General features: G+C 32.5%; 2 protein-coding genes across 4 annotated transcripts in view; one reads left to right on the top strand and one right to left on the bottom strand.

The window, feature by feature from the left end:
- Positions 1 to 16,093, bottom strand: part of LOC114335728 (E3 ubiquitin-protein ligase HECTD1) — a 228,659-nt gene extending 212,566 nt beyond the window's left edge. For 2 of the 3 annotated variants that reach the window (XM_028286013.2, XM_028286016.2), the window contains exons 1-2: positions 15,926 to 16,093; positions 15,583 to 15,644 (exon numbers count right to left, since the gene is read on the bottom strand). The gene's annotated coding sequence lies outside the window, so the exon portion shown is untranslated. The remainder of the gene's footprint in view (positions 1 to 15,582; positions 15,645 to 15,925) is intronic. The other variant, XM_028286015.2, reaches the window with a different exon arrangement.
- A 449-nt stretch (positions 16,094 to 16,542) lies between these two features.
- Positions 16,543 to 22,374, top strand: part of LOC114335729 (etoposide-induced protein 2.4 homolog) — a 67,856-nt gene continuing 62,024 nt past the window's right edge. The window contains exons 1-3 of the mRNA XM_028286018.2: positions 16,543 to 16,709; positions 16,760 to 16,947; positions 17,001 to 17,256. Of these exons, the coding sequence (XP_028141819.2) occupies positions 16,698 to 16,709; positions 16,760 to 16,947; positions 17,001 to 17,256 (456 nt within the window). The 5' untranslated portion in view covers positions 16,543 to 16,697. The remainder of the gene's footprint in view (positions 16,710 to 16,759; positions 16,948 to 17,000; positions 17,257 to 22,374) is intronic.

Below are 22,374 nucleotides of genomic sequence, written 5' to 3'. Positions count from 1 at the left end.
AAAACTCTTTACCGAACTCGTCTGTTACTTGATTCGCTCGCTTTGCTTCATCTGCCCATAATATCAGACTCGTTCGATAAAGAGTAACTTTACTGACTTGGTACATAAATAACTATTAATAGTTCATCAAAGAATATACCTATTATCTAGTCACAGAAAGTTTTGAAAACCACTTCATACAAAATTTTCATCAGTGTAGGTACGTATTTCTTTTTTGTTTTAACCATCCCTTCATCCATCTGCGTTTATTTTAATTCTTCCGTTTTGAAGTTACATCAAACTACAAGCTAGATAGGCCCATCAAACTCAATATGGAAATGTTAGTTACAGAACGTTCTATTCAAATATGTAACCATATACAGGGTGTTCCATTTAAATTGCCAAAGTTAACATCACGGTCATTTTGTTTACACCTTGTTTGTTTTTCTATTATTTTCGAAAACTACATAAAAAATTGTGTAACTTTTGTATTTTACATTTTTTTCTAATTCTGTAAATAAAGCTGTTTACAGGAGGGTCAAAATATAGTGAATAATCCTGTACATAGTAATGGAAACCATAAAAATGCTATGTATCTGTGTTTTCTACAATGTCATCAGTTTTTAATAGATAATAAAAATGTATAATTTTGCACTATTTATATACATACTTGAAGAAATCCATAAATTATGTAGGTATTAATTAAATTTATAGACTGACGAAGCTATATTACATTTTGTCAAATTTTTAAGTACCTATAAATTAAAAATCTTATATACTGGCAATTGGTAATTGGCTGGTATCTCGTTATACGAGTATACTACGTAAATCGTTCAGCTGGACATAGGGAATATACATTGAGATAATTGTGGCAACTGCGCTAACCCGTGATAGTTGAAGCTTCTATTTGAGTAGGAGTTTCTGATGCCGTAGAGCTGTTAGAATGGATAGAATGAGTGAGTTTGGCAGCAAGGCTGTCCATAAATAAATCAAAAACAAGGATTATGGCTAATGAGTTAATAATTTTACTTTAATTTTTAAAATATTCTTATTTAAAAAGTAATTGCAAAATTAAACAGATACAGTTTTCTCATTCCCTTAGGCCAAAAATATTTAGCTATTATATTGTCATGTTTTGACGTTTATTTGTGTCAGCCGAAATGAATAATTCATTGGACATAGGGACTATACATTGAGATAATTATGGCAACTGCGCTCTCTCGGTGACAAAATATGTTTGTTAGGATTAAGAGACATTGACAATTATTGTCAATGTCTCTTAATGCTAACAAACATATTGTCACCAAGAGAGCGCAGTTGCCACAATAATTGTCAATGTCTCTTAATCCTAACAAACATATTGTCACCGAGAGAGCGCAGTTGCCATAATTATCTCAATGTATAGTCCCTATATCCAGCCGAACTTACGTACTGTATATTTTTCAGAACAATACATAAAACTATGAGAGTTAATGTCTGTGATGTGGAAACACGTCGGGTTTGATTGGTTTAGGAACTTTTCACATATGGAGGAGATAATAGACAAAAAGGAAAGCAAATAGCTAGGAACTGAAAGGGAAAGAATCAGATAGTAAAATACCCAAAGGGCAGTAACCAATTGTAGGTCTGTTCCTTTGTTTTCTAGTGTAGCACTTTCGAGTGTAGTTGCCAAATGGCAGTACCCAATTGTAGGTATGTATGTATGTTTCTTTATTTTCTAGAGTAGCACTTTTGAGTGTACGATCGAATTGTTGTAAACAAACACATCTGATAGCTAAACAGTTGTCAAACTCGGTTAGATGACACTGCGCAAGACGAGTATACAGGGTGTTTGGTAAATAATGGGCCATAGTTTAACCGTAGATTCCTGAGCTTAAAATAGGTCCATTTAAGCTAACTTACCTTGTATAATATAGTCCAGAGAAATAAGGATTTTCTCAGGACACTCAAAGATCCAGGTAGCTGACTACTTTTTTAGTTATTGTATATCTATTGGGACCGTGCAAGTTCGGCAAAGCGACACCTGGTTTCTACGCTCAGAAACATTATTCGCACTTTTAATTATATTGACCAATTATATTAGTCCTGGTTACTGGATAATTGTCAAGGCCATAGTCCAAAAAAATAATAAGAAGAAAAAATAAGATTCAGGTTATGTTATTAAAATGCAGTACTGCAAGCAAAATACAATTACATAGTTACATTACAAAGTTACATTAGTTACGAAAGTTATTCTAAATGTTTAAAAACTACAAAATTTCAAAAATTTGGTATTAGAGTTTTTGACTATATGTATTAGATAATTTTTTTTATTTTTTTGGTACATTTTGATAGTACCACTTTTCTACTTTCATTTGGCATACGCAGAATTACCCTATCTTCATTATTTTCTGTCTTATATTATTGAAAAATAAAGGTCTCTGGGATAAACAAATAGAATAACTGATTAATGGATCGGTCTCAAATTTTGAGGGTTTGTTAAGTACCCCAATGTCCAACTTTGGGTGAAACATTAAAGATCTAAGTTAGTTTTTGTAAAAGTTATTAACAAATAATTTTCACTTATTTTGCAGTTTGCATAGCAACAAATTAACATTTTAACTTTTAAAAATCGGCATTTTGAAGGTTTTTTAAAGTTCTAAAATATTTAATTTGGTAATTTTATGTCAACTATTTAGCTTTTGAATGAGGTGCAAAAAATCGAAAAAATCGCGCTTTTTGTACTAAATTGTTAATAGAGTAGAACCCCGCAAATCCGAACCCCGCTAATCCGAACGTTCGGCAAATCCAAACCAACGGCAAGTGAAAAAAAAATAAAAAATTCAAGACAAAAACTTAAAAACATGTTTATTATACAGAACAAATCCAGTAAATTGAACAATTTAGGATTAATAGGACTTTGACATTCAAAATTTTTTAAAAATGAATACATTGGCACTTTATATGTAGTCCTTCTAAAGGTTAAATATAAACTTACTTCGGTTCTCCTGCAGTTAACTTGAGTCCAAAAATATTGTCCACATTCTTGCGAGAACGTTTTGCGACTCAAAATCAACGAAAACGAAAGCTTTGATTATTAATTAGGTTGACTTTCGGATAATCTGACCTTTTGGGAAATTAGTTCGGATTTGCGGGGTTCTACTGTAATTAAAAAACGGACGCGAACTCTAGGCAGGAAACAGGTAGGTTTTCTTCCTATAGGTCTACAATAACTGTATCCCGAAATAACCAAAGTACGTGCCTCCTAGCGGCGGGATACGGGCAACAATACATTGGCTTATAGGGCAGTCCTTACAGTAGGGATCCTGGCCTATACAGAAAAATGCAGGCGGGTGTGGGGTAATACTGCACTTTGGTTGCATTGGTGGTGTATTGGCTAAACGTGCAGGGCAGGGTATGGTGCTGATAGAAAAGGCATTCAGGCATCAAATATCCAAAAATCTTTTCAGGCCATAATAATGAAAAGACCTTCTCCAAACGCAATAAAAACTTATACTGAAATGATGGCATCTCCTGAGGTAAAATGTTCCGGAAGTAAAATGAGCCTCCGTTCGGATCTCCGGGTGAGGACTATCTCAGGGGGAACACCATTACAGGTTAGAAAAATTAGGATAGGGTCTTGGAATCTTGGTAGTCTTACAGGTAAGAGTCTGGAGTTAGTGGATGCGCTCAAACGAAGAAGAGTTCAAATTGCTTGTATTCAAGAAACTAGGTGGAAAGGACAAAGGGCGAAAGAACTAGGTGAAGGATACAAATTGTGGTATGTAGGGAGTAGTAACACTAGAAATGGAGTTGGTATAATTGCTGATAGTGAAATGAAAGATAACGTAGTAGAAGTTGTAAGAACGAGTGATAGAATGATGTCAGTGAAATTTGTAATTGATAAAGAGGTATTGAATGTTGTGTGTGTGTATGCTCCCCAAACAGGTCTGGGTGAGAATGAAAGAAGAGCTTTCTATGATCAATTAGGAGACGTACTGAGTGATATTCCAGCAGAGGAGAAAGTTATAATAGGAGGTGATTTCAATGCACATGTGGGCCAAACCAAGACAGGATATGAAACAATACATGGGGGATTAGGCTTTGGAACTAGAAATGAAGCTGGAGATGACATGCTTGAATTAGCAACAGCATTGGATATGGCGATTGTTAACACATTCTTTAAAAAGAGAGAAACTCAACTTATTACCTACAAAAGTGGACAACATCAATCCCAAATAGACTACTTCATAATAAGGAAAGAAGACATACGTGAATGTAAGGACTGCAAGGTAATAGTGAGTGAGACAGTAAGCCAACAACATAAGCTGCTTCTTCTGGACATCGAAGTAAAAAGCGAAACTAAACAAAAATATCGGAGAGGACCACAAAAAATCAAGTGGTGGCTGCTGAAAGATGAGAAAGAAGGTCTATTCAGGAGAAGAATAGTAGAAAAAATATGTTGGAACATGAAAGGAAGCCCTAATACAATTTGGAGAAAAATGGCCAGTAGTATTAGAGAGACTGCTATTGAAATACTTGGGAAAACGTCAGGAAAAAAGTTTGAGGATAAAGAGACTTGGTGGTGGTCAAACGAAGTACAAGGAAAAATAAAAGAGAAGAGAATATTATATAAAAAGTGGCAAGAAACCAGATCCGACATAGATCTTCAAAACTATATGGTGGCGAAAAAGGAAGCGAAAGTAGCAGTAGCAAAAGCCAAAGCAGAAGCGTATTCAAACCTATACGATCAACTTGATACCAGGGAAGGCGAAACGAAGATATATAAAATAGCCAAACAGAGAGCAAAGAAAGCAAAAGATTTTAATCAGATTAGATGTATCCGAGATGAAAATAATAAAATACTAGTTCACGAAAGGGAAGTCAAAAAGAGATGGAGAAAGTACTTTGACAGCTTATTAAATGAAGAATTTGACAGACAGCCTGTAGAGTCAACGGAGACAGTAGCAGCAATGGTCACCAAAATAACCAACGAGGAAGTGGCTCAAGCGCTTCAAAAAATAAAGAAAGGAAAAGCGGTAGGACCAGATGATATTCCTGGGGAAGTATGGAGAGCATTGGGAGAGACAGGAACAAGGTGGCTAGCAGGTCTATTTAATAGAATTATGGAAGTCGGACAAATGCCAGACGAATGGAGAAGCAGTATACTGGTACCTGTTTACAAAAACAAGGGAGATATACAACAATGTACAAACTACAGGGCTATAAAACTGCTTAGCCACACCATGAAAATATGGGAAAGAGTAATTGACAGACGGATACGTGAAGAGACCGAAATATCCGAGAATCAATTTGGCTTTATGCAGGGTAGATCAACAACAGATGCAATTTTCATTATAAGGCAATTGATGGAAAAATACAGGAGTAAAGAAACAAACGCTCATATGGTATTCATTGATCTTGAGAAAGCATATGATAGAGTTCCTCGAGAGATTCTGTGGTGGGCACTCAATAAGAAAGGAGTCCCTGGTGAATATGTAAAGATTGTGAGGGATATGTATGAGGGAGTAACGACTAGTGTTAGGACAGGTGTGGGAGAGACTGATAAATTTCATGTGAAAGTAGGATTGCACCAAGGTTCTGTGCTTAGTCCGTATTTATTCTCATTAGTTGTGGACCAGATAACAACGAAACTACAGGGTAACATTCCATGGTGCTTAATGTATGCTGATGATGTCGTGTTAGTAGGAAATAGTGAAAGAGACCTAGAACAAAAACTGGAACAGTGGAGACAAGCTCTGGAGGAAAAAGGTTTAAAACTTAGTAGGACAAAAACAGAGTATTTGGAATGTTCATTTAAAGATGGAGCTACTACAAATAAAATGGTATCTTTGGATGGTGAAATGATTGTGAAAAGCAATAGTTTTAAGTACCTAGGATCGGTATTACAGAGTAATGGAGAAATAGATGGAGATGCATGCAGTAGAATTAGGGCTGGATGGATGAAGTGGAAAGAAGCGAGTGGTGTGTTGTGTGACAGAAAAATTCCAATGAAGCTGAAGGGAAAATTCTATAAAACAGCCATAAGACCGGCTATGATGTACGGAACTGAATGTTGGGCAGTGAAAAAGAAAGAGGAACAACGAATGCATGTGGCGGAAATGAGAATGCTTAGATGGATGAGTGGAGTGACAAAGAAGGATAAAATTAGAAATGAGTATATTAGGGGAAGTCTAGGTGTGGCACCAATTGATGCCAAAATGAGAGAGCATAGGTTAAGATGGTTTGGTCATGTTCAACGTCGAGACGTTAATCACCCAATAGGAGAGGAAGACCAAAGAAGACCTGGGGGGAGGCGATAAGGCAGGACATGTTGGTAAAGGGGATTAACATTGATATGACCCAAGACAGAATTGTGTGGAGAAATGCAATTAGGGAAGCCGACCCCGCATAGGGATAAGGCAAAGAGAATGATGATGAGGTCTACAATAACTAAAAAAGTAGTCAGCTACCTGGATCTTTGAGTGTCCCGAACATGGTCTATTTCTAGCTTATTTCCCTGGAATAATATAACATCTGAAAGTTGAAAGTTGAACTTTTATTTTATTTATTCTTGAATATTTCCTGAAACGCATGGGATAACACGAAATTTGGAAAGCGGAAGTTTTTTGGGATGAGAAATCTAAATTCACCACAAAAATGATTTATTACCCAGAGGGCGCCACATACGTCTATCAGCGCTCATTTAATATGTTCAATTATAATATATTTATAATATATATTTACTCTTAATATATATTTACTTAAAAATGTCATACTACATTCATCTCTCTAAACTCAAAACTGTTTTCGAGATAAACGCAATTTAAATTTGCGCGGCAACACAATTTTTTTGCATAATATCATTGTATGTACTTAGTTACACCCGAAAAATCAACTTGAAACCATAAGAATTGTGCCAGTTGCCATATTTATGTCATTGCGTCGCAAATTCGATTTGAAGAAACTTGCGATACATTTTTGGAAATTTTTACGGTTTTAAGTTATTTTTTGGGTGTAGCTACAATGATTTGATGCAAAAAACGATGTTTCCTCGCAGATTTAAAATGCGTTTATCTCGGAAACGGTTGAGTTTAGCGAGATTAATACAGTATACCTTTTTAAGTAAAAATATTAAGAGAATAAAAGTTTTGATTCAGAAACTATGTAGAGTGGGTAATAAAAAAAAACTGAACCTATTAAATGAGCGCTGAAAGGCGTATGTGGCACCCTCTGAGTAATACATCATTTTTGGTGGCGAACTTAGATTTCTCGTCCCAAAAAACCCCCGCTTACCAAATTTCGTGTTATCCCATGCTTGTTAGGAAATATTCAAGAATAAATAAAAGTTTTTGACACCCTGCATTTCGGTTATTATCAACTTTCGTATTAAGGTAAGTCAGCTTAAATCGACCTATTTTAACTTCAGGAATCTAAGGTTAAGCTATGGCCCATTCTTTACCAAACACCCTGTACATGAGTGTACTTAGCCACCCTCTGCTTTTCAGAAGCAGGTGTAGATTTAACTACACCAGTGTTACACTTTTTTGCTACACTTTTCAAAGGAACAACTTAATGTACCACTATCTATGCCTTACAAAGGAACAAATTAGTGTAGTACTTCTAAACTTTTTCACAATTAGTGTTACACCAAAAAACAAAGGAATAGACCTTGGTATATAAATGACCCACAAAACAGCAAAACAAACTGCAACATGTTTTGAACCAAATATTGGAAAAAACACTAAACCACAAATTGTGATCCACAAAACAGCAGAAGAATCTGGAACAGACCTAAAACCAATGATATCAGGAGATACAGTGTTGTCTCTCTAGTGCTTGAACACTTTCATATTAGACTATGTATCTGGGAGTATAAGAGCCAGTAAGATATATTGCTGTTTTTGGAATATCACCATCCAGTTAATAAAAAATGTACATCTTTATAAAAAAAAACTGTACAGGGTGTCCCGAAAAGATTGGTCATAAGTTATACCACACATTCTGGGGTCAAAAATAGTTCGATTGAACCTAATTGGAATATCACCATCCAGTTAATAAAAAATGTAGATCTTTATAAAAAAAACTATACAGGGTGTCCCGAAAAGATTGGTCATAAATTATACCACACATTCTGGGGTCAAAAATAGTTCGATTGAACCTAATTTACCTTAGTACAAATGCGCTCATAAAAAAAGTTACAGCCCTTTGAAGTTACACAATGAAAATCGATTTTTTTCAATATCTCGAAAACTATTCGAGATTTTTTATTGAAAATAAACATGTATGATTCTTAGGGCAGCAACATCTTAAAACAAAATTATAGTGAAATTTGTCCACCCCATAAAAAATTTATGGGGATTTTGTTCCCTTAAACCCCCCAAACTTTTGTGTACGTTCCAATTAATTCATTGTTGTGGTACCATTAGTTAAACACAACATTTTTAAAACTTTTTTGCCTCCTAGTATTTTTTAGATAAGCCAGTTTTTATCGAGATGCGGCTTCTTTTTCAATATATTTACGTAAAAATTTTATGGGGGTTTTGTTCCTTTAGACCCCCCAAATGTTTGTGTACGTTCCAATTAAACGATTATTGTGGTACCATTAGTTAAACACAGTATTTTTAAAACTTTTGCCTCTTAGTCTTTTTTTCATAAGTCACCTTTTATCGAGATGTAGCTTCTTTTTCAAAATATACCTAAAGATGTAAATTATAAATAAATTTTCAGATTATTAACAGGTCTCTATAATCGTATCTACTTAACCATATACAAATATGTGGTGGATTCAACAAATATTCAAAATATCTGGATAAACACTGGCTTATCGAAAAAGTACTGAGAGGCAAAAAAGTTTTAAAAACATTGTGTTTAACAAATGGTGACACAATAATAATTTAATTGAAACGTACACAAAAGTTTGGGGGGGTTTAAAGGAACAAAACCCCCATAAAATTTTTATGGGGTGCACAAATTTCACTTTAATTTTTTTTTAAGATGTTGCTGCCATAAAATTTCCACATGTCCATTTTTAATAAAAAATCTCTGAGAGTTTTCGATATATAAAAAAAATCGATTTTCATTTTGTAACTTCAAAGGGCTGTAACTTTTTTTGTGTGCACTATTGTATATAGGTAAGTGAGGTTCAATCAACCTATTTTCGACCCCGGAATTTGTGGTATAATTTATGACCAATCTTTTCGGGACACCCTGTATAATGACATATGCCACTGTCTGTAAAAGAATTAATGATCATAAACTCGGTTCGCTCAACTGAAATGCGTTTTGATAGATTCATAGTAGGAAACCTACAACACAAAAATTCCTACCTCACGCTATTAACAGCTCAAATAACCTTACTCTCTCATTAGAATAAGAAGAATTATTGGAAATAGTGGGAGTGTATAGTGGATACTAAACTCCCACATAAAATTTTGTGGAATTTATTTCTTCAAAATATTTTTATTTTGTACAATAAATAATTTTCTCATTTGTTATCAATACATTATATTATGGTGAAAATAAATAATTATTAATTGGCAAGAGATTTATGTTATTCATGTTTTTTTACACTTAATATTGCTATGAGCATGTGTGCTTCGTTGTATAGTAATTTCCAGCCATTCTAGTCTGTCAAAATGTAACTAACTTAGCAAAAAATAATTACTAAAATTACTAGACAGTTGTGTCTCAGATTAGCGAACCGACTATAAAAACAAAATAGGAAATGAATCAATTATTGAAATAACATTAAAATACCCAATAGTTTAAATGAGGCTAAACATAATTATCAATAAGAACACAAAGGATTGTATTTACCATATGACTGCGAAAACCTTATTTGTGTGAAACCTCAAGGCCAGTGAATATTAGAATAAATCAACAGAAATGTTACATTAAAATTTGATAATTTGATAGAACTTGGATGATCAAAATGCAAACAATGAACATAAAATGTAAAGGAAGAACTTTTCAACAGTTTTGAAACAACCTGATAGTAAAACTGATATATTAAAGAAGCTGTACTAGAGTTTGTAAAATTTTCAGTAAAATTATAGTGGGAAGTGTGTTTATTAAAACAAAAAATTCAATAAAAATATTAACACATACACAATTATGTTATTATGACTCTTTCGAGTTTTTTTTTTGAAGATTTTTAGTAATGAAACTATCTTCAAATGAAGCCATCCTAGAATGTCATCTAAAAAAAAAATACTGATAAAACAATTTTAAAACCTAAAGTATTTATATTTGGGATGAAGATCAATAATGCAAAAACCAAAGTTATGAAAATACCAAAGAAAAAAATTACCCCTATACCTATACCCCTTCCAAAAGCTTATTTTATAACAGTAGCATTAATTGGTTTTCTGCATTGCCATGTATAGTCAATACTATTGTATGGAACAGAGGCCTAGACATTCAACATTACACTGGCAAACAAGTTAGAAGCCTTCAAACTCTGACTTTATAGAAGGATCTTGAAAATACTTTGGACAAACCACACACCACCAATGAAAATGTGATGATGAGGAGAATAAGTACAGATAGGGAGCAGCTAAAGATCATGCAAGTTAGCTACCTGGGACACATAATGAGAAATGAAAAGTACTGCCTCAAGCAACTGATCGTCCAAGGGAAGATTGAAGGAAAACGGGGTTCCTGTAGGCACCAGATAGTCCTTTTGAGAGTTTTTAGCTCAGTGATACCGATTTTATCAAAAATAATTTGTAATCGAACATTAGAGAGATTAAATTAAAACTGTTTTAGAAAGACAATCTACAATTTTAGGATTCAGATGCATAGTAACTATGGGACCATTCAAGTATTACGTAACGCAGGTTGGGGGGGGGGATCAAAAATCTTCAAAAATTACGTTACGTAATAGTTAACTTGAACGCTCCCTATAGTATATCAAATAAACTTAAACACATAAGAATCCTAAAATTGTATATTGTCTTTCTAAAACAGTTTTAATTTAATCTGAGCTCTAATGTTCGATTACAAATTCTTTTTGATAAAATCTGCATCACCGTACTAAAAACTCTCATAAGGACCGCATTGCATATGTTCCCTATACTGTAAAGTCAAGGTGGGATGGACTATATTATAGTAGTTAACCTCCACTAAAGGAGACAGCACCACAAGAAGAAGATATTTAAAATTCATATTGACATTTTATAAATTGTCAGTAAAAGAGAACATTAATTTTTTTTAGTTATTTGTTTTATTTCCAATTATTGACCCATCATAATAATTATTCAAATAAATAATTTTAATTAGAAAGTAGCTTTTAAAAACTATTCATCATTATAACCTAGAAAGAAAGTATTATTATCGTTTAGTATTGTATGTTCATTATGTATATTACTTAAATGTCTTAAATGTTTTCAGGATTACTGTTCTATGTTTAGTTGTACATTCATAAGTTTGTTATTTCTGTCTAGATTTATGATTCGCGGAGCCTAACTTTTTCTTTAATATATTTTATTGTATTTTACTGTTAATGGGGTTATCTCGTTAATAAATAAAAAAAATAAATTAATAAATTGATAAATAAGGTGGTAACCCTTGATCAGAAAGAAACAAACCTAGAAAACATCTACCAAAGAAAGGAAGAAGATACAGAATGAGAAACAAAGAATATCAATACTCTGTTATGCATGATGCAATATTAATAGCCCAAGATTAAGATAGTCTGCAAAGATTAGTCCATAGATTTTACATAAGAGCAAAAGAATTCAATACCTACAACAATTTCATCTCAGAAAACTAAAACAATAGTAATCAGTAAATAACCAATCAGTTGCAAAATAGAAATTTATGGCAATAGTATTGAACAAGTAATGGAAATAATATGCATTGGAATTACATTGTCCAGATATGGAGACCTGGATGAAGATGTGAGAAATCAAGTACAAAAAGCAAATAGGCTGGCAGGATGCCTTAATAACACTAGGTATAAGGTGAAACCGACATTAACACTGACTGAGATGAAGTCAATAATGTATAAAGCCAGTGTAAGTCCAATAATCACCTGCAGCAGAAATAAGACCCTCTACACTGCTGTCCTCAAATAAAATGCGGTATGTGCAGCCAACTTAAAACCGAAAAATCGGCTCTTAAAATTTTTTTTTCTCAGTACCCTATATGTGTTTCTCTTTTATTTTATTTATTAACGGGCAATCACCCAATTAAAATACAGTATCAACATTAATCACAGGAGATTTTTAACCTAATCTACAGTAAATTTAAAAATTTTAATCATACAAACTAGGAAAAAATATTAACAAAAAATGTACAGAAAACAAGGACATTAACTTATCACACACAGTTTTTAAGCTGAGCTTTAAATTCTTTTGGAAAACTACACTTAACAATCTAAACTTTCCGAATATTGGTTAGCAAACCAAGGTGTTCTAGACATGAAGGAGTTGTGTCCATAGTTTGTGTGATGGGGTCTAATGTAAAAGGGTTGATTAAGCCTTGTTTGTCTACTGGGAACATGGAGGCTAATTTTCTCCAATAATTGAGGACCAAAATTATTGGAGTGTAGTATGCTATAAAATATTGTGAGATCCTTATGCATGCGTCGGATTTGGAGAGAAGTTATGTTGAGAGACTTTTCCATATTCGAATAGTTAATTTCATCAACTCTCTGGTATAGTTTAAATGCAACAAATCTTAAGAACTTGTGCTGAACTCTCTCAATAGCTTGAACATGGGTGTTATAGTGTGGAGACCAAACACATGAACAGTAATCTAGGTGAGGTCTCACAAGTGAACAATACAATATTTTTATGGATAGGATATTTTTTTTTTATGGCATAGACTTGGGTGTCATTTAGCCAGTCACAACTTTTTTTGTTTTCTGTTCATACATAAGGAAGGCAATGAGGTCCTTAGAGTTCCATAGCAAACTCTTCTACAGCTCTCTACTCAGTTCAAAAGCTGGCCGCTATGGACTGTCCAAGTTGCTCACCACATTTTCCATTATGTATCTTCTTCTTCTTCTTTTTTCATATGTACATAATATACCAAATTATCAGGATTAATAAGTTTAGAGGTTAATTTTAGTTTCACAGATAAATTTCATTAAACAATCATATATGTTCTTGCTGTTCAGAGACAATAGATATAGAAAGTCTTTAGCACAACGTTTGATAAACCCTAAAAGTTGAAGTGATTTTGAGACAATAGATGAGATATGGGGGATGTAGGATAAGCTGGAATCGAGCACAACACCTAGGTCTTTTATCTGAGATACAGAGTCTAAAGGACAATCCTTAATATTATATTAATAGTATAGATATGATTTGTAGGAGTTCTATTTCGACCGGCATATTCCAATTTGTTATTTTGGTAGTAAATAAAACATGTTGACGGCATATTTCAATTTGGTAGTAAATGAAATGATACGGCTTTCAGACCTTGCAGAAGCATAAATAAGGTCACAAGAAAACCACATATAGCAAAAACTCGATTTTCAATTTTTTTGCAGATACCACGTTTTAATTGAGGATGGCAGTATACTACTCTACAGCCACAACACAAAGACTACTGGAAACAGCAGAGATGAGAGTAGTGAGAAGAATTAGGTTATATACTGAGAGATTGAAAGAGGAGTGAAGGCATTAGAAGAAAATAAACTGCTCGTCAAAAGTTAGGGATATAGAAAATTATGCTGATTTTCATAGTTGCACCGAAACAAAAGTTTGAGACACCTTGTAGGGAGAAAAAGGCACAAAGGTGAGTATATCTCGATATTTTGTTGTAGAGAGTTGAAAGACTGATAGGTTTTGTACACACTTGAAATGAATGAAAGAAGTGAAAGAAGTATATTAAAGTGTGTAAATGTATTTTAATTTCCTTAGCTAAGCGCTTTCGACATAAAAGTCATCTTCAGAGCTAATGCTACAATAAAAAGTTAAAACAATAAGTAAAAAGATGTTCAGAGTACAAAGTTTTTTAACTTACGTCAATATATAAAAAGTACCGGCTACTTAGGACTGTATTTTCTTGCATCGCATTAAGAAATTTTTAATTCTGGTCCACTGTACAACTCCGGCTGATGAAAGCTAGTTTTAATTTTTAATTAAAAAAAAAAAACTAGCTTTCATCAGCCGGAGTTGTACAGTGGACCAGAATTAAAAATTTCTTAATGCGATGCAAGAAAATACATTCCTAAGTAGCCGGTACTTTTTATATATTGACGTAAGTTAAAAAACTTTGTACTCTGAACATCTTTTTACTTATTGTTTTAACTTTTTATTGTAGCATTAGCTCTGAAGATGACTTTTATGTCAAAAGCGCTTAGCTAAGGAAATTAAAATACATTTACACACTTTAATATACTTCTTTCATTTATTTTGTTGTAGTCTGGTATGTTGTGAATATTTTATTTTTTTAATTTCTCTTGATATCTTTAATAACAAAGAATAATAATATAATACTCTTTAATATGTGTTTCTATGTTTTACATGTGTGATGTGATGCATGTCGTCAGTTAAAACACATATTAAAGAGTAATACCGTCTAGTTTCTTTGTTATTAAAGATATTAGAGAAATTAAAAAAATAAAATATTCACAAAATATGAGACTACAACATAATATCGAGGTATACTCACTTTTGTGCCTTTTTCTCCCTACAAGGTGTCTCAAACTTTTGTTTCGGTTAAAACACATGTTAACTTACAAAACTGTCTATTTTATTTGTTTCTAAAGATATCAGGGACATTCAAAAAACAAAATGTTTCAAAACGCAAAACAAAAATTTGAGTAAACCTTTGCATAACTGTGTAAATACTAAAGAAAAATCTAAAATAATAAAAAAAATTAGCAGAATCCGTTAATCTGTTCACAAAAAAATCTACTATGAAAATTTAGCAGAATTTTCTATATCCCTACTTTTGACGAGCAGTTTATAAGGTACAGTGTACTACACAAGCAGAATGGGGGAGACACATGTGGTCAAAATATCACCAATTGGTAGAAGTATCAGGTGACCACGCAAAAGACGGATTGACAACCTTCCCAAGAAGAGTCAATCTGCCAATGAACAAGCAAAATTGCTTATAAAGAGGAAGAAGATATTTCCTATTTTATTTGTGCAACTGTGAAAGAGACCGCCAAGTAATTAATGAATGCAATCTCAAGAACTTCCCAAGCACATGGTAGTCACATGTGGAAACCATGTATTTTGTGGAATGGAGATTACATTCATATTTGATCATGATCACCAACTATGATCCATCTGTAAGGATTGGATATGAAGAAAAAATATCAAGTATTGTAAACATTAATATTACATTTTTAATTAACAAAAAATAAGTTCATTAAAAAGATATGTTTGCAAACAAACTGATTAAGATAAAAATAATATTTTGAAACAGTAAATATGACACATTTTACAGTTACAAAATATATATAGTTCAAAATTCCATGTTTGAAGAAAAACATACAAATAATTGTATTTTTAGGTAGTGAATTAAGCAAATATTATTGCGCAGATACAAATTGTTTTTATTTGTGCATGTAAACTATGTAGGTGGTATTTTAGGAAACAAATCAACCTCATTAGATATGGAAAAAAGCTATATATTAATATTTGGACTTCTACTCACCACTGAACGTGAAGCCCCACAGCTCAGGATAGCAGTCCAATCTGGATTTAAAGAAGATTGTCCTGAAATTCGTTAAAAAAATATATGTAAAACCATGTGATAGATTTCGGCAACTTGACTATCTCCTGCCATCAATTTAATCAATAATAAATGTAATAATCAAACCAGCCAAATCATTTAACTTGTAATCCGAAGTAAGTATTGTGAAATGATGTACGCGGAAGAAGTTAAAAGCAATTTAATAAATAGTGACATTTCTACTGACAATGAATTTGTGCCCACTTTTTCTACGCAAATAATGGAAATTTCAACAGCCCAAAATGACATTGCCAAAACAACTTACCAGTCTATAACCTGATCATACGCCCATAGTTGATGTTATTTGCCTTAGATTCAAACAGATTTATGTTTTGCTGAGAAATTTTCCCAAAAATACACAATAAAATATTTATATGTTCACGTTCACCTACACGGTACTTCGCATTCACTTAGGAAACGTCAAGGCAATGCAGTGTTGCCAATAAAATCACTTACGAAATGGGTGATTGGTGTCATGTCATCAGTCATTCTATTTATGAACGTTTCTTGTCCACTAATTTCATTGATAATTTAAATATTTGATTTAAGTTAAATTTTCAACTACTTAAAATTCAACATAATATTAATATGTCAACAATTACTTGGTTTATTTTTACAAAAACCAGTTTATTTTTGCATTAATCTTTCATACTGGTGCAGTGTTGCCAGTTTATCATGCCACCCCATATGAAATCATAATTATAATCTGATAACTCATATTACTACCTGTAATTTGGTTTTGAACTTGATATGTTATAATTAATTATATATAAATGCATTTAATCCGCAGTATTTGTTTTTGAAATTTTTTTTTTCTATTATGTTTACCATACTGCATCTAACACTGTCATTTGTCATTGACAAAAAAAATGAACGAATGACGAATAATCGAATGTCAACTGTCATATTGTCAGATGTTGATTATAAATGTTTACAAAAATTTTTAGTAGTTATGAAAAAAGCTAAATTATTTTTGTAACGATATTGAATTACAAAAATCGATTAATTACAAAGTGGGTATATTTGTAGATAAGAAAATGGATATACAAGTAAGTTTTATAAAACTCAAAAGTTCTTTGTTTAAATAATTCCTTTTTAGAAAATTTTTTATGCTGTATTTAGAGGTGTATTCGACAGTTTTACTGGAATGTATGCACTTATTTATCTAGATAAAGAAATAAATGAACGTAAAATAACTAGACAGTCTCCAACCAGACTAAACTCTGTTAGGCAAAAGCCTATAGACCCCAAAGAAGGGACACCATTGAGGCAACTAAAGAGACATGAGTAAGCAATTTCATTAGTCACCTGTTAGTTTTATCTATTCTAATAATTTTTAGAGAATCGAAAGTGATAAAGAGGATCATGCAATGTGGAACACTTAATGGAATTATATTCCTGAGCAGTCTCCTTTTATTTGAATATGTATTTCTCCCGAGTGTAAATCAATCATTGGGATACGTATATGGAAGGGAATCATTTATGGGTAAACGAATATGGTCATGGATCGAAACTATAGTGTCCATTATATTTAAAACTATATGGGTTATTCCTTTGTTTTTGTTAAGTAAAGTGGTCAATGCCTTATGGTTTCAGGTAAGTTAATAATTTATATTAACAAATTATATTCATAAATTAACATTATATTCAGTACACAATTAAATATAGAAATTTAATAGGTACATCACTTTATAGAAACTGTACTCATAAATAGATGTAGTAGTTATATAATGAGCTCATTCAGCACTTAGAAAATTATTTTTAACTGTTTTTTTTTTGTTTGTTAACCTTTCCATAACTGTGCAGGGTATTTTAGGTATACTAGATGCAATTTTGTTTTAATAACTTTTCAAAATATAATTTTTTTTTCTCCCTCCATGCAATCTTGGAAAATATATTACCAAATCGGTTTTTCAATAAAAATTATTACCTACTTAGATATAATTTAAATTTCCTACTAAAATTGAAATTAATTACTTGGGGTTCCTTTGTTGCTACATTGATAAGGCTACACTCAATGCTTATATTATATTATGCACTAAAAGTTTCCCAATTGGAAAAGTAATTAATAAAGTAACCGAAGGATTTTTTTACAAAACTTGGCACTAGAACTGGCACCCCCAAATATTTCCAAAACACAATAGCAATAATTTTCTCAAAACTGTAAAAACTGCGATATATCTATTTTTTCCTAACAGCTAAAGTTAATTAATAGCAAGCTGAAAATTTGTTAATAGCTTAACAGTGTCTAGTCGGACAAACTTTGATGTATGGGAACACTGGAACAGGGGATGTTTTAATGTTGGAACAGGTTAAAAATTTGGAACGTCAGACTACGAAAACGTCAGATGTATTTTGTTAGACACAACTTCCAATTAATTTGTTGTCCTTTCATTAAATTCTCATGCAAAAATCAGACTGGTGTCTATCACCAACTGGGCATTTTAATGAGTGGAACATGAAGAACATGTCAAATGACAGGAATCATGTTGGTTAGTAATAGCAGTCTGATTTTTGCATGAGAGTTTAATGAAAGGGTAACAAATCAATTGGAAGTTCTTCAATAGAATGGACTGTAATAATAATCAAAACTTCTTATATTTAGCTAAAAAAAATTAATTACAATTGCTAAAATGTGAATTATAATAATGACAATTAATCTGACAAATATATGTTGTGTATTTTTTGATGCTTGTTTTTTCCCGTCATTGAGCAAGGGCAGAACTGTCTATCTAATAATAAATAATACTTTTCGTCCACACTCCCCGCCTTGAACTGCTCCAAGACTGTTCAAACTCAAATCACCTAAGTTAATAATGAGGAACACTAAAAAAAAGTCTTAGCTAATGGTAATGGACAAATTTTAGTTATTCCTCATTTTTATTAAAGTCCATGAGCAGTTTGAACAGTTACCACTCAAATTTCACCATCATCACCAGGGTGAACAGACACTATTCTTCCTAACTGCCACTGACAAGTGGGCAAATTGTCAGATTTTAAGAGCACTAAAGATCCGACTTGAATGGTGGAAGTACTACTTCTCCATTTATGACGTTGGAGATCATTCAGGTAAATCTTTGACCATTGCTTCCAAAAGTCTTGCAACAATTTCTGAATCAGTTGGAATCTGGACAATTGGTTTATTTTTATCTCTCCTTGAAACGTATTATCAGGGAAAGTGGTCATCAGTCTTCCGATTAAAAAATGTGAGGGAGTTAAAGGAGTGTAATCGTTAGGATCAGATGATAGAGCATACAAAGGATGTGAATTCAAAGTGCCTTCAATCTGAATTAAAAATGTACAGAATTCTTCATAAGTTAGAAGGGTTTGACCAATAATACGAGATAAATGATATTTTACCCCCTTTATATTACTTTCCCATATTCCCCCGAAATTTGGAGTACTGGGAGGAATGAAATGCCATATAATATTCTGAGCTGCACAAGAGGCGACAATTTCATCCTCTGATTTTCTAATAAAATCATACAAAATTTTTAGTTCATTTTTGGCACCTACAAAACTTGTACTGTTATCTGAATACAGATGCCTGGGTTTACCAAGTCTAAAAACAAATCTTCTAAAGCCTGCCATGAAAGCTTCAGATGTCAAAGAACTAATTAATTCTAAATGTACTGCTTTCGTGGCGAAGCAAATAAATAAACATATGTACGCTTTATACGTTTTACATCCGCTACCTTTTCTATCCTCTAATGTAACTGGCCCTGCGTAATCTAATCCAGTTATGAAAAAAGGTTGTGATATATTAACACGATGTTCTGGCAAATCAGCCATAATCGTAGAACCAGGTTTGGGTTTAAACCGATAGCATCTAATGCAATTCCTTACAACTGTTTTAGCTAGGGACATCCCTGCAATTATCCAAAATTTTTGACGAACTGTCGCTAACAAGAGTTGTGGACCTGCATGCTGAAGTTGCACATGCTCATGTCTCAATATTAGTTTGCTTAAAACATGAATCTTATCTAATAGTAAGGGATGTTTCCCATCATAATTCCTAGAAGATTTTCTAAGGCGTCCTCCTACTCTCAATAATCCAGTTTCGTTTAGAAAAGGCGTTAAAGGTAATAATCTACTCCATGACGGAAGGTCTTTACCGTTATTTAATAATGAAATTTCTTCAACAAAACTTTCTGTCTGAGCCAATCTAACAAGAAAAACCTCTGAATCAGTAAATTCGATTGCTGAAATCGGGCCATACCTTTTACTATTATACTTTGACTTTGATTTATTAACAAATCTTCTACAATAAGCCATAATTCTAATTAATTTGTTCAGATTCGAGTATTTATAAAAAAGTAAATTAAAATCATTTTTTTATAGAAACTAATGCCTTATATTTCTTTCTCATTTCAGGAAGGTTTGATATATCAAGTAAATCATAGAACTTAGTTTTATCAAAATTTGTTGATAAAAATTAAGGGCCATTAAACCAGAGCTTACAGTGAGCTAATTGGCCTGGCAAAATTCTTCTACTACCAATATCTGCAGGGTTCTCAGACGAGCTAACGTAATTCCAATTTTCAATTGTAGTACATCTTTGAATTTCTGCAATACGGTTTCCAACAAAAACTTGAAGGTTTGCTGGGTCATTATTGAGCCAATGCAAAACAATTTGTGAATCACACCAATAATATAGAGTGTACTGAAAAGTAACAGAATCTGAAACAGCTTTCATAAGTTGGACCAATAATAAGCTATGGTTCTTTTCATGAGCATTTTTCAGTGCGTCACAGTTTTTCGATTTCTCTCTAACGCATTAAATTGTATGTGACAGAAAAAAACGCACGTCGCTGATTACATTTCGTCAGTGACATTTATAACATTTAATCTAGTTGTCAATAGATGGCGCTAATAATATAATATTAAATAATATTATATTATTCTATATAAAAAAAATTAATCTGTACAATTTATAAGACTATACAAATCAAAGAAAATACCATTTTATAAATGCAATTAACACAATTGAATTGCAAATAAAATGTGACAACTGTCAGATTTAACTAAAATGTCATGTTAGAATAAATGTCATAAATGTGTATTTATTACGGACTAACCTTTTTTTTTCTATCATTTGTAACGCACTGAAAAATGCTCATGAAAAGAACCATACCACACAATTCTAATCGAGGAATAGTCAATATTTTGACTGGGGCGATTTTAGTCTTAGCACATAACAAGTGAACATTTATAGAACCTTGTGAATCAATGCATCGAGCATAGATTTGTTGCACAATATGCATATTGTGAAGCATCACTAAATCCATGTAATTCAATTATTTTAGGTTTGTTACTCAGAACGCACCGTGGAATTCTTAAATCATTTAAGTGACATAATTTAGACTGGAACTTTTTCCATTTATCACAAAAATCAGAGGGGACTTCGGAATCCCAATCAAGTTTTAACGACCAAAGAGATTGAATCATAATTTTTACTAGGATTATACAACAACTGGCTAAACCTAAGGGATCATAAATTTTTGCGATTGCAGAAAGCATTGTGCGTTTCGTTATTTTTGATAAAAGATCAGGGTTTTCAACATGAAAACTGAAAATATCAAACTTACTAGACCATTGAATACCAAGAGTTTTAATACACTCGTGATCTCCTAAATTAAGTACTTTTAAAGGGTCGGAATTATCTTTAAAGTGATCTAATACCAATTAGCTGTTTTAAGACCATTTCCTTAAATTAAAACAAGCTGACTTCAATATTTTGACCACTTCATCACATCTTTTAATAGCTTCAGCCTCACTTGAAAATCCAGTAATCAGATCGTCAACATAAAAATCTCTCAGAATAATTTCACTTGCTTCAGGAAACTTGATTTTATTATCAAATCACAATTGCTGGATACACCTAATGGCTAGATATGGTGCACTGGCAGTGCAATATGTTACGGTTTTTAAATTATAAATTGAAATTGGCTGAGAAGGACTATTCCTCCAGACAATTTTTTGCAGTCTTCTGTCATCGGGATGAATAAGTATCATCCTATACATTTTGCTGATGTCGGAAACAACAACAACTACATGTTGTCTAAATCTAATCAAAATACTCAAAATATTATTTTGAATTGCTGGTCCTGAATATTGGATATCATTTAATGACTTCCCATTAGTCGATGGGGCAGAACCATTAAAAACAACACGGAGTTTGGTTGTCAGGCTTTCATTTTTGATAACACCATGATGTGGTAAAAAATAATTAGGTTGTGTGGTGCCTTCCGCATCTAAATTATAATCAATTGACATATGATCTAAATCTAAATATTCTTTCATGCAATTTAAATAACCATTTTTAAGTTCAGGACATTTCTTAAATCTATCCTCTAAATACAATAATCTTTTAACAGCTAATTATTTAGAATCGCCTAGGACAGAAGGATGTTCCTTCCAGGGAATTTTAACAATAAACTGACCAGTTTCTGATCGAGAAAATTAATTTTTAAGATGATTTTCAACATAAACATCATCCTTTGAATAAGAAATATGAAACTTTGGTTCTTCAACAGACCAAAATTTCTCTAATTATAAATCATCACTACTAAATCTTTGTGAAAAATGACATCTAATATGATTTTGTGTTGGATATGGAACTTTACCAACCACAATATAACCAAAAACAGTATTTTGGAGGGCGGGTAAATTCTTTCCAAGATCTATGCGACCATCTAACATTATATCCCAACA

Source organism: Diabrotica virgifera, chromosome 6 (assembly GCF_917563875.1).
Source record: "Diabrotica virgifera virgifera chromosome 6, PGI_DIABVI_V3a".
NCBI classification, from domain to species: domain Eukaryota; kingdom Metazoa; phylum Arthropoda; class Insecta; order Coleoptera; family Chrysomelidae; genus Diabrotica; species Diabrotica virgifera.
The sequence above is the reverse complement of the archived record's forward strand: the minus strand, read 5'-3'. Positions and strand labels throughout refer to the sequence as shown.